This window comes from Barbatula barbatula (assembly GCF_947034865.1).
Source record: "Barbatula barbatula genome assembly, chromosome: 13".
Lineage (NCBI taxonomy): Eukaryota > Metazoa > Chordata > Actinopteri > Cypriniformes > Nemacheilidae > Barbatula > Barbatula barbatula.
Window position 1 is genome coordinate 23377397 of NC_136776.1, and position 14192 is coordinate 23391588.

At 37.5% G+C, this 14192-nt stretch overlaps 1 protein-coding gene across 2 annotated transcripts in view; it reads right to left on the reverse strand.

Moving 5' to 3' along the window:
* LOC306902470 (acid-sensing ion channel 1B) overlaps window positions 1-13083 on the reverse strand; it is a gene marked incomplete at its 5' end in the record, with an annotated part of 145709 nt that extends 132626 nt beyond the window's left edge. Inside the window, 2 exons of one of the 2 annotated variants that reach the window (XM_079471066.1) lie at window positions 2291-2486; window positions 11848-13083. In XM_079471066.1, the coding sequence (XP_079327192.1) occupies window positions 2291-2486; window positions 11848-12212 (561 nt within the window). The remainder of the gene's footprint in view (window positions 1-2290; window positions 2487-11847) is intronic. The other variant, XM_079471067.1, reaches the window with a different exon arrangement.
* Between the last annotated feature and the right edge of the window lie 1109 nt (window positions 13084-14192).

Sequence of the window (14192 nt, forward strand, 5' to 3'; positions counted from 1 at the left end):
ATGGTTAACTTTCGGAAGAAAACAAAAGGCGAAGCTAAATTACGTTATGTAGCAGAGTGGAATTATGGGACATGTTGTTTTCACCATCCAGAGACGTATAGAGATCGCACATCATGTTCACGGATGAGATCATTACTTTATTTTATTTTATGTCATAGTAATGAATTATCTTGCGAGAAACGTGGAATGTAATGCTACGTTAGCCCGCGAATGATATTGGACTTTTTCAATTGATTTGGTAGCGTAACGCTACACAGTTTTACGTCTTTAAAACAGTCATGCAGTCATCTTTTAAAAGAAATCTATACGAATTTTTGGGTTTCCTTCACTCGCTTCAGGTTTAGCTTTATAATAGCTTTCCTGTATCTCAGTGGTAAGAGCGTGGCACTAACAACGCCAAGGTCGTGGGTTTGATCCCAGGGGGTTGCACACATTTAGAAACAAATGTATAGGATAATGCAATGCAAGTCGTTTTGGATGAAAGCGTCCGCCAAATGCGTAAATGTATAATAACAGAACAACAGATGCTGCGTCCCAGATGCTGTATAACCACTTCCGCATTTGCGACACTACAGTTTCTGGAGGAAAGTCACTTTTAAGGTTTTTTACAATTAAGTCACTGATATGCCACAAATACATGGGAGATCAGAGACGGGCCATTATTTTAAATAGGAATTTCTCCGGATTTGCACATTCTTGGGAACATTTGTGATAATGCAAGTACACAAAGGCGTGAAATATATCACACTGTGCAAGTCATTTTTGGACTAAATTATTCCATATTGTGGCTTTAACTGCAATACATATCTGAGAAGTCTGCTGTCAGATGTCGTAAATACATCAAAAGACAAAGATGTCTGTAAGATGTTGGTAAGACTTCTCCAAGACGTTTATCTGATGTTTTTAAACATCAGCTGTAAACAGACCTTTATAAAGAGGAAAATCATTGACAGATGCTCAACTTCAAAGCACACACATTTGGAAACAGGGTGCATTTCACATCTTCTGTATACTTTGCATACATTGAGTGTGTGCTTGAGGTTGTGACAGTATGTGCTGCAGTCCGTGTAAGAATTCGATTACATACACACACACACAGAACAGGACAGTCATGTAGGGGCAGTTTTGTTGCTTCATTGGTCATCTGTGTCCGTTCATACGGCATTAGTGCTCTCTGCTGAGCTGTTCAACATCAGCACAAACCCTGTGTAACATCAGCACAACGGCTGCTGAACATGTGTGCGCACTGCACGGGGATCATACACACCCCTGAAACAGCAGAGTTTTATCTGCCCACCAGGACCTGACTGAAAACAGCCAACACAACGCTTCATTATAACAGGTCTAACAAAGATCTCCAGAGAACAGTACGCTGATCTACAGAAACTACAAAACTCATGAGTTTGTAATTGAAAAATAATTAAAAAGTATTGTACTTTTAAATACAATCGTATCATTATATATAGTAGGAATATGTGAAGATTACAAATATCAAGAATGATAAACGTATAGCGTAAGAATATAAAGAAATATATTTACCATTTACGTCATAAACCATAACTAGAACGAAAACTATGATACGGATTTTGTTAACTAGCTTAAATACACAGATCATTGCTAACCAAACCTACATAATATACGTAAATAACAATACAAGAAAATAGACCAAATATACTTTACTATAGTACGTAACAATAGTCAAAACACTAAAAAACCTTTTTTACCACAAAGAACCTTTTGTGAAACCAATTGGCTATTCTATACTTGATATAGCAACAGCACAAATATTTCTTCTTCTCAGATCAAACACATATCACAGTGTGAATATAAACAGTTTTCTCTCTCTCTGGATGTTATCAATCAGATACTGAGACCTGACGGATACACAGTAAATAAAGGTATGTCTTAAATGAAGCTCTTCACGTATTATTATCTGAGGATCAGATCAATACGACCCCTACGGTAAAAATAATCTTCTCTCAGCGCCGTCGCCACCGTCTCACCAGGCGACAAACGTTTGCATTCTCGAGCGATTCACCGATTGAGAAACTCAATGCGTGACCTGAGGGTGACGAGCGCTCGAAGCTTGAACAAGATGTTCATAATACTTCTTTTGTTGCATGGACAAAAAATGAAAAGAGATAACAACGGTAACATCTACGGATTATGAAACTGCACGGCAACTGATGTCACTACAACATTTTCCCCATAACACCATTCAACAGCCAATCAGATTCCTGCTTTCGGGGTAAAGGACACTTGTGGATGAAACCGATGTAAGAGTTCTCACCACTTTGAAATCCTCGGCTTTGCATTCCAGTCCTCTGTAGTAACAGGACAGCAGCATCTCTTTGATGTCGTGACCCGTGCGGTCGTAGAACTCACGCATGTTAAAGGGGCGGGGCTTGAAGCTGGAGAAGTCCGCCCTTTCCTTCAGGGTCTTGAGGACGCTCTCCTCCACCAGGTGTGTGTCCCGGATCTCATACCTGAACAGAACACAAGTAAAGAAATTAAAATGATGTCCTACATTACACTTGAAAACTATGCTATTAATAGTTTTTTTATGTAAATATGATTCAGAAAAAAAACATTTGGGTACAAAATATTTTGGTCTTTTCTATTTGTCTTTGCATGCACTTGACCTCTGATTATTTGCTTTTATTTAATTTATTTAACATTATTTGTATTTACCCTCTTAAAATAGTTTAAAATGTGTTTTTTATATTCAGGTTAAACTCATATTTGCTGATTTTCAATGTGGCTTTAACTACTACTAAACCTGCCTGAAAAACAATAAATATATTTTTTTTTAATAAAATGATTATATCCCTCGCAAAAGTACAACAGAATTAAAAAATATTACAAAATAAAGAAGGACATCTGAAATAAACATTTAAAAAGTAGGAAAGAATATTGAAGTTTAATGCAAAATTAAAGAAAGGAAATTTAAATTGTGACGAATGTAATAAAACAAATTAAATGTATTTCAATCAAACACTTACTATAAATATATTTAAGTTATGATTATAAATACTGTTCTATGTGAGTATGTTGCTATAGTTTCACAGTGAAGGTTAAACATCTTAAACCTAAACCAATGCAAACACCTTCAAGAGATAAGATATATTCTTCTAAACCCGACACTCCAATGAGAACTACAAAGTGACATAAATATTATATTCGGTTTACATTTAGTATGACACCATGTCTACAACAGACACGACAGGCGCGAGGAGACACGACAAAATACATTAGACCCCATTATTATTCCCAATTGCGGCGACAAACCATCAGGAACAGGCAGGTTGCCGCATCCGCTGTACATTCCAGTTTCTGTCAGTACCAGTCTGTCCATTGGACCGTTGCACTGGAGGATAACCTCACAGATTATCATGAAATGACAGAAGTTTGAGGAAGAGCCAATAGAGATTAAACAAAAAAACCTTACGATGAGATACATAATAACAACTGTATTCACAACTAAATCTGCAGGCGTTCCTGAAATGGGTTGGTAAGCACTTCACCGTGTCCATATCATATTTTTGTAATAATATTTTCAATAATGTTAACAAATGACACATTGTTGTTTGCAGTTTGTGATGTTAACCATGAAACCGTTGGTTCCTACACTTCACAAAGATTCAATCAGCCTGTGTTGTTTTCTAAAAGAAGAGAGAGAAGACAAGCACACGGCTTTCCAAACTCTACATCTCACCCCTGACGATACACACTTAACTTCACAATTAACCAGCAATTAAACCAGCGTGTCATATCATCCCTCATACACATCACACCTGTCACGCTCACAGCACCATATGAATTATGGGACACGCGTGCTTGTGATATTCAGAATGAAGTGAACCGCCAGGAACGACCAGACCGGCCATATTATCATAACATGATGGTGGCCACACAACAACGCAATACAGCGTCTTGAGAAGAACGATCTGTTGAGATCTCAGCGTCATTAATCATCACAAGAGAGAAAATAACTTCAATTAACTGCAGAAATCTCCACGCCTGAAGAAGATCTTATTAACCCAGATTGTACAAGTGGCTTGTTCATCTTCTCCAGCGTGAATTATTTCACGTTCAATTTAAATGTGACGCGTCATTACTCAAGTCAACGAGAAACGCTGTACGCTGTCCTGTTTTACCTCGCCAACACGGTGTCTCAGAACAAAACAGAATATGAAATAAATACACTTCAGTTTGGGTGGTAAAGTGTATTCGTATGACAGGAGGCTGAGAAATAAGATCAGCCAAGATTGTATATATACAGAATAGAGTTCATTTACAAACGTAAACTCGATTCGAGTGCTCCAAAGCTTGACATAGAAGAGCGTGGACTAGTTTAACATTACACATCTAAAGCTATATACAACTTCATCAAAATTACACTATTTAAACGTAAACAATGGTCTTAAATTGTATATTTAATTGCATTGTATTGCATTGTTTTGTATGATTGTATTTCATTATGACACTCAATTAGACATGATTTTTAAGAACTTGCATTTAATTTAGTCATTCAATAAAAAAATAAAGACAAAAAGAACATGCACCAATGAAACGCTTATAAAATATACTCTTCCAGAACCAAAAGTATTATAAATGATAGCACTTGAAAGGGTTAAGTAAAGGTTAATATGGTTTTTATTTCTCAAGGTATCTTCTTGTTCCTCATCCTCTAATGACAGAAGAACCTTCATCTTCTCTTCTCTCTCTGCGGAAGACGACATACGGATCATAGCTCAAGGTTAACTGGATTTAAAGCACAACCCCTAAAGCCACTCCTCACTACCTTAATCTGGAGGAAGAGAATCATTTCCAGCGCTAAGCGAGCACGCGTCCAGATCTGGCACGTGGCTGAGATTCATGATTTATTCACCTTTAGAGAATATTGAATTTCCACCCCCGGCCTGTTACAGGCTCTTATTAAACGCCTGCTGGGAGCAGTTACCTCTGCGCTCGCGGCGAACGCTGGAGAGCAAAGAACACAGTTATTCAGAAAGCAGGGTCAGCTCTGACTGACGGATATCAAAACGAAATTTGTAAGATGACATGACGTCAGTTTACACGACGGTCTGACATTATAATCACATTACTGCATTGCTATTTTAACTGTGTTGCAACTGATATTCTGAAACATTTGAACATATAAATCAAAATAAGAAAGAAAACAGTCACTAAATAAAAGGAAAAGTAACGAAAAACTGTATAAAGTGTGTAAATCGAGGTATAAAACAATAATGTTTAAATAAAAAAAATGAAACAAATAAATACAGGCTACAAAATGTTTTGTTTGAAAAAATTGTTTATTAAGAAAGTACATAAAAATCAAGTGTTGAAAAGTAGTTTTGTCTAACCTGATTCACAACAGTACGCTTAAAATAATTTAGATTTTGTGAGAAACGTAATTTGTCTTAAAAACAGAAGTACACTGCAATTTCCTGTTTCAAACAGAGATGGCGATAGTGAGGCACAAATTACAGATCGCATCATAAAAAACATCAAACATTGTTCTGTTGGCTCATGTTCCTCCTAAGGTTAAATACTTCAAAAGCAAAAGAAAATATTCTGTAGTCCATTCAACGTTTAACAGCCTTGAGCACATGGAAAAACACTACAACTAGTCCTTCAATCTCACGCTTGTTTCGACATGAAAACATTCAAACGCTTCACGACACACAAAAGAAGCAATGATGTTTCATATGACTGACGTCAAACACGCCACAACACGTCTGAAGCAACATGTTTAAATGTACAGAAATTCGATTTCAGAGAAGAGGACAAAGAAAAAGTTTCGGTGAATACACATCAGGTATCGTTTCATCCACCTTAATGACATTTTGATTCATGGGTCCATCTACACCCATGTGGCTCTTAAACTTCTGGTCTTTTACTGAAGACAAAGACCCTCAGGACTCAATATAGTCAGTACTGTGTCCGGTCTCGTCCCCTGCGATCATGTCTGAACTGTATGTATGTGTGTATGGTTTTAATATTGCCTGCAGTAATCGGCGTGGCAGTGGGTAAGTGGTCCTGGGAAAGACACAATTGGATTACGCTCCATAAGCACTTTAATTTTCTGGAGATGTTATAACACATGACAGAGCATCCTTCTCTCTCTCTCTCTCTCTCTCTCTGTGCAAAGTGACCGTAACTAATAAATACTGGTCTCTCCTTTCAAACAGGCTTTTCAGATTACAGCAAGCGTGATTAAACTTTACACCACAACAAACACAACACTGTTACCGCGCTTTAACTCAAAAGTGCCTGCGAAGACCAAAACTGCTTCCAGAGGATTTAACATGAGCGTCTGGGTCGTGCACACTTGTGTTGTTATTCTACAGCTTGTTTTACATAAACCCAAGAGCTGATTTCTTTCCTATTATGTAGTTTGGCTGCGCATGAAATCAATGATGGGACTAACTTAACATCTGTGCAAGAACAAATCCACTGGTTTCAATATTATGACATTTGTTGTAGTTGTGAAACAGAATAAAATACGTTGCACAAAATTTGTGAAGGAACATGTGCTACACAAATGCATTGTGCAAAAATATTTTAAGCATGTTGTCCTCTGAATTAGCTAACTGATCTTAAAAACTCTTAAACTAAACTGTAAGTAGTGAAAATCTTTCTAAATTTAAGTAATTACTAAACTACATTAAAGGTGCGATCTGTAACATTTGTCTTCATCCCCATCTCTGTCTGAAACATGAAACTACATGTAGTAACTTTACTACTTTTAAATAAAATTCAACGTTACTAGAAATTACATCAACCAGTGAAATCGTCCTCAATGCAAGTCAACACAAAGCTTATCGTTGTGAATCATGGCAAGACGATTTCAACACTGTTTTCATGTATTTGCCCAAAAAAGGTTTTTGCTCGTTTCTAACGAAAAGCAACTTTATTATTGTAATTGTAATTTTGTGATGTAAAGTACGCCTTTGTAGCTTGACAAACTATTCACTCAAACTAGCTTTGCAAAAACACAGCAAATAAACGCTAAATACAAAACAGAACTGTAACCTACAACTTCATAAAAAAAACGACCAAAAGCATAACGGTGTTGTGTTCTCCTGGTTTTAAATCCGTTGTTCAAGCCTGTGAAGTGACACAAAGCATGTCAGGAACACATCCCTTACGCAGAGCTGTAAAACGACAGAGGGCCGGTGAGCGAGACGGGCCGCGAGTATCAACACAGAAACAGCGAGCTTTCACAAACAGCGCTAATTACACAAGAATAAATCCCTGTTTATCACATGGCTTATGAGACACCAGTTAATTGCTTCCGCTTGTCATCACTCCAATTCCTCTGAAGTCCTCCCACGGCTCCTGGCCGCTACGCCCCGTCTGTACAACCTCCTTAGAGCTGTGACTCTCCTCTCACCGCATGGCAACAGCGCAATATTTACTGCAGTTCAAATGCCACCACAATACTAATCACACTATTTCTGCAGCTTACAGTATCGCCACCTTATTCCACCATATTCTTATTCTGTGACAATTTATTTACATTATGTGATGCTCTTCTCTTTACATTGTGTACATTTTGAAACATTTCGGACAACAAAAAGGTCTACAAAGTCAAATTGAATGCAAAAGCTGTTGCGTATTATCTCAAAATTGCTAAGAATGCAGATAGCTTATAATTCGAAGGTGACTGTGCGTACACTATACAAAGTATGGAAACGTTGCAGTACACCATTGCACAATAGAGCAATGTAAAATAATCTATCCCACAATGCATTTCGCTCATCTGGACTGTGTTTGTCCAGCGTGACAAATGAACCTGAAGTAATTACGGCTGTGATTTATAACATCTGTTTTGACTGCCAATAGCTTTTACACACAAAACCACCGTATTTATTTAAACTCGCTTAATTTAATCAGGTGAACGCCGCACACAACATCAATTACATGAGTTACATTAACGTATGCTAGGGCTGCACTTAATGCATAGCGATGTGTATATCGTAGGGCTGTGGTGGTGAAATTTCCTGTGGCTCTATAGTGCGGTATGAGATATTACCGTCTCCATTCTTATTTTGGTTGCAAATATAGAAAATACTTTTTTATATATTGGTGAATGCAGAACAACAAAGAGCAATGAGGTGCTATAAAAACGCAAGGCTACACGCCTTTTTTTCCTTTATGAAAGAAAAGACTCAAGGCCAACCAGATTATGTAACATAGGCTATAATATAAGTATAAGTTATCAAAAGAAAAGATATAAAAGCAAATTGCGTAGGCTTGATACAAGGACATTTACGGAGCCTCAACAAATTACAACAGCTGAAGTAAAATAAAGTAAAAATGAGCCACTATTTGTGCAAATATAACAGCTCCATGTTACTTAAAGATTTTTGGATCTTAAAGATGGTGAAACATGAGAAAAAATATATTATAATGTTTTTTTATGTTGCGTGTATATGCTATGCAAGTTTATAAAAAGTACAAACAACAGGAATTAAGCTCATGCAGAGCAAACAAAAAACGTGTCATTGAGCAGAATGCCCAGAGCACAATAATATAAAGAACAATAGCTAAATAAACACTTGAGTGAGAATATGATCATATTTATATTTAGCATGTTTTTGAAGAAACGATCGTACACTAGTGGCTGCAGCCGGCGCTCTCACTACATCATCGCGCAGGTGCTGCAGATCCGTGTTTTAAAAGTCGCTAAGCGATCAAGTTTATTTACGCGAGTTGTATTGGTATTTCTGTGTTGATCGTTTTGATTCAAATAATTTGCATTTAGAAGCAGAAGACGCCATTCTCTCATCTCCGATTCAATTTGGGTTCTCGCGATAGTGACTTGTATTCCTGCTTGATTTAGCTAAATACGAATAATATTTTTTTTACTTATTAAATTTAACTTATTATCATTGTAAGATTTAACGTTACCAATATAAATTACTCTTACCTTTTGTTTTCAAAGCCAATGTATTTAACCTTTATTATACATGCATGAAGTTTAAAACAAAAAGGACATAAGCTAGAAAAATGTTTATAAATGTGAACATTGCGGTTTTTGCGGTTGCTTGCCACACACAGAAATTCCTTAGATTCTTTAGAATGTGTTGTGGAAAGCCCCTGTCCAACAGATCCGGTCATCCTGGAGAGCACAGAGCCGCTGTGAATATCCGCAGATGTCTGTAACTGGAGAACACAATGAAGGGGATGGAGGTTCTGGCACAGAGAAACTGAGACATTCGTGACATTGTAATATGTTCCAGCGGTTCTCTCTCTGAGCTACAGGCAAAACAGAACACCAGATCGATCGGCCAAAAATATCCAGCGTGAGGGAATTGCTTTTTTGCAAGCGCTGAAGCAGAATTATGGGCACGGATGTGTGTTTGTGAAAATATTTCAGGTGGACGGGGGTGTGGGTAGATGTTATATCACACAGAACTCTGGCAAAGAAGCAACACCATCAGAATCAAACAAACCAAAGCGATCCTCTATAGACCGATGGAGCTGAATGAAGTTTGCATCTGTTTGAAACCTGTTGAGAAGAACTTAAGTAGAGACAAACATGACGTGACCAAAGAAGCTGTCAGGTCTTCAAAACACTGAACTATCTGAGATATCTCAAGATCAAGATACTACACAACTAAAAGCAAAAAATAAATAAATTGCTGGCAAATAAAAAAGATTTAACTTAGAATAAACACTCAATATTTCAAATACATGCTTGACATCTCTACTGATCTCATTTCTGTGTGTGACGTCTTTAAAAGTGAATGTTATTTTTGAAGTTGAGTCAGAAGAGATCTGAGATTACCCAGAAGCATTCAGTAATGTTCTCATGTTTACACTGTCGTAAGTATAGAGTAATGCTATACGTCTGTAGCATTCATTGGGCTCTTTTGACATGTGCTGGAAAGCAACCACACACAACACAACAGCCTAGCAACCACATCCAGAACATCTAAGGAACCTCTTAGCAATGGCAACCCTGTAACAACACATACTGTTTAGGAAGAAAACTTGTTATTTGCAAACTGGGATGGAGTTGTAAACGCTCATTTGATGTTAATAACAGATGTTGGCTTTGTTTTTAGGTAGGTGAGTTAGTAATGAAAGACTTTACTGCAGGGTCTCTTTGGTTCCCATGGCGATTGGGATCCTATTGGTTGCTGCATTTTCTCCTCAGAATAGGCCCAAGCGAACTTGACTTAAGATAAAGGATGTGAACTACAAACAAATCTCTTAAATCACACATTTCTCTTTAAGCGCATGTCTTCTGTAGAGTTGAAAATTAGATTTAATCAAAAAAGTGATTCGATTTGTAACCAAATCAATGTAAACGCACACATTTCTATCTAATTTCTTTCTTCGATTATCCATATTTTCCAGGAACAACTGATCTGAGCTTTGCCTTCACATTTAATATACTACTGCGAAGCAGTAAAGCGTTCACACTTCAATTTAAAAACACCACTTCTGGAAATAAAAGATCATGCAGAGGACCAACACAGGAATGTTAAAGACACATTTTTCTTCCACACCTCAAAACTTCACTCCACCCAGAACTGAACTCAAGACCTCAACCAGACATCCGAAGAGAAGACCTGAACTAAATCCTGAGTATAAATCTGTAGATCTGCAAATACTCGCATAAACAACATGCTTGACCAAAGTTATATTTATACACGACAATCTACCAAATAAATCACATGTGCATTTTATGTAAGTCCAAAATATTATCAAGAAGAAAAGTGAGTTTTATTTCCAACTGATCTAAACTGTAAACTTCCTAAAGTAATTGAACACTAACGAACTGTGTATAGCCATTAGAGATGCTGATGTGTTCAATGAGAGAACAATGGTCTCATTCCTGAGAGAAGTCATCAAACTGAGCAGAACTTCTGTCGCTCTGACGGCTGTGGTTTTGCCACGAGCACAACACATGGTGTTATGAGTTCCACACCGAATCAATAATAATTCACTTCAACCTTCAGCAGCTTCTCAACACCTGAGGCCATCAAATCATTTCTCATTTACTGACAACAATTCACTTAGACCCAGTGACTGGGTATTTTACTTTCAAATGAAACTTTCTGATAGCATTTAACATCTAACACAACAACAAGACATTTACATTTAGTCAAGTTGTAAAACAATTTATCCAAACCAAGTGATACACCACTATAAAGAATCAGCAACAAAAAAGTATCAAATCTATTATTAAGTAAAAAATAATGCATAATATTCCACGCCTTTATTTCAAGCTTGTGATGATTAAATTTCACTGCGTCATAAATGTTACCTATTTTTGAAAACTCAAAAAAACATTAGCTAGAAAAGTAAACAAGTGTCAATAAATAGAAAATGTTTTATGTAGTAGCCTATTTAGATTTTTACATTTTACCGAACAATGCCAATTCAGAATCGCAAATAAAGAAATAAAAACAAGTATAACAAACCGGTCTTATCAAACTACCAAATGCTTTCAAAAGTTTAGGCAAAACTTCGAAAACTTGAAAACAGTTTGTCTCCGTCAACAAAGATGGCGGCCACTTCAACGCTACACCTGTATTACCTGCACACATACATTATTTAATCACAACCGGCGTAACCTGGTGTTATTTCTTTAATATTCTCTACTTTATTTTGCAAGGGAAAACAAATATAACAATTTTTCTGTCAACAAAAACTTTCATTCATTTCTGCTTCAACCGCGTTTCCATAGTAACAAATTATTTAAACGTTTACCTCTCCAGTGTCATCTCACAATTAAAGTAATTCCAACAATTTATACTACGCCTGTGTTTTTAAAAACACTCTCCATCGACTTTACGTGTCTCGTGGGTGTGTTTACCTCACCTGCTATTTAGCAGCGCGAGCAGCTCGCCCGCGTGATACAGGTCGTTACGGCTCACGCCGTCGAAGCGGAAAGCGTTCAGGTTGCAGAAGGTCACGGCGGGGAACGTCATCGTATGTGCCGTGACCTCGTCCAGCTTCGTGACGTGCGGGTACTCGAAGTAAAACTTGATGCGGTCCGCGCACACGATCACCAGAAACGAGAACGAGCCCAGGAAAAACAAGATCCAAATGAAGCGTTTAACGCACTGGCGTTCGTAACTGAACACATGTGAGATGCCATGGAGGGTCGAGCGGCTGGCGAACACCTCGATGGGTGCTGGGTGCTCGCAGTCCAGGTTATCGTCCGATTCGGTTTTGAGATCCATGGTCGCGGGGGCTTTTATTTAAAGTAATCGCTGAGGAACGTTTAGATGGATAGTTGATCTTTACAGACGAACCTGAAGGCAAATGATGAAGATCTGAAACAAGGGTTTATATATCCCATCAAAATCATGAGCATAAGTGTCAGCTTTCCAGTAGGTTCCACCCACTGTCAAAAAAAGTACAATTGTTCGGTTAAGATACTTTTACCCGATCTGACCCAACCGAGTTACTTTTAACTGGTGAAACCTAATAGTTTGGTAAATTCACTTACGTAAAATCCAAATGTTGACTTGAGATGTGGCAATATAAAACACTTTTCGATTAACACACTCAAATCAAAATCACATACTTTGAAAAACTATACGGATATTGAGTATATTCGCGAATAGCGAGCGATTATTCGGCCGTCTTAAATCCTCGGGATATTCACTGAATAAATCTGTAGTTGCAGGCGTCGGTATCTTCACTTACTAGTCCGAATTTTCTCAAAAATAATCTACTCGTGTAACTGATGTCATAGATTCAACGCGCCTCTGTACGCTGGCACGCGCGCAAGAAACGCATCGCTTGCGAATGTCTTCACATCGTCCGCTTGAAACACGGCAGCGGAAAGAACGCAATTGCGTGCGCGGTGTCAGTCCCGCGCAGATCGGGTTTCGGGTTGTATGGTAGCACGGATGATTTTTGGATGCTGGCATCAGCCTCAATGCGTGTCCGGCTCTGTTAAAGTCTCGTTTGGTTTGTTATATAGTCCTCTTGCGTCAGGTCCTGCGCGCGCTGGGGAGGCAGACACGCGTGTCATGAAGAATCACGGACTGCACACTGCGACTGTCTCACCATCACTCTCTCTATAGACCTATAGACCATTTCTCTAAAGAGAGAGAGAGAGGCACAGAGGGAGGGGGACTTGATCTATTCGAGCATTTTTTTGTATATTAGGCTCTTTTTATTATATATTTTTTGTAGGAAATTATGAACTATATTATTTCATGCTGTATTGAAAACAACGCAATTTTTTTATACGAGACCTATATTATTTGTAAAATATTGTTAGATATTATTTTATACACATTACATGTGTGGTTGTTTTCATTTTTTTCTATATTTTCCATTTTATTAAATTTGTATCTATTACATGTGTGCTTTACTTTATTTATATATATTTTTTCCAAATGTTGACATTTTATATTTTTCTATATTATGGAAGATGCTGTTTTTCTGTAATATATTTATTTTACACATTTTATTTTAATGTCTATTTTGATTTTAAGCGTCATTTAAACTTTTATTATATATTTACCTGCTCTTATAGCATTACCTCGCAGTCAATTATTTGTCATGTCAAAACGTGCTAAGAATGATCAAATAAACTGATAAAGAGATGAAAAAGACTAAATATTAATGAATTACTATGATATATTTTAATCTTATGTATTGACAAATGCTCATTGATGATGTTCAGCACAACAAATAAACGATGATTTGTCACGTCAATAAAGACTCTCCATCGTCTATCCGTTGAAAAAAATAACTTCTTCTGCTAATGTGCACTTATAAAATCAAAGTGCTCCTCATTTACTCAACTGCATCTGTTTGGACAGAGGTGCTGACCAGGAGGTGCCGGAGTGATAAATGAGTTAGAAGAATAGGACTGATGAGTATTATTAAAGAACCTCACAGCCCAGAGGTGAAAGACAATCCACCCATGAAATTACACTGAATGCATTCTAATTCCCGGCCGTGACAGTATCGGCTAACGCTGGGTGTCGCTGTCACAGATCTGATCAATAGAAGAGCTGATGTTGCCCACAGCTGATTATCAACTGTCAAGAACACACACTCCGATGTCGGTCTGTTAATGGTCTGCACAAACTTGTGCTAAACTCATTACAGGCTGATATAGAGAACGGCCTGCACATGTAAACTGTGACCTGGACCTCTGAATATGATCTGGATGATTATCGATCCATCATGAGGATGTA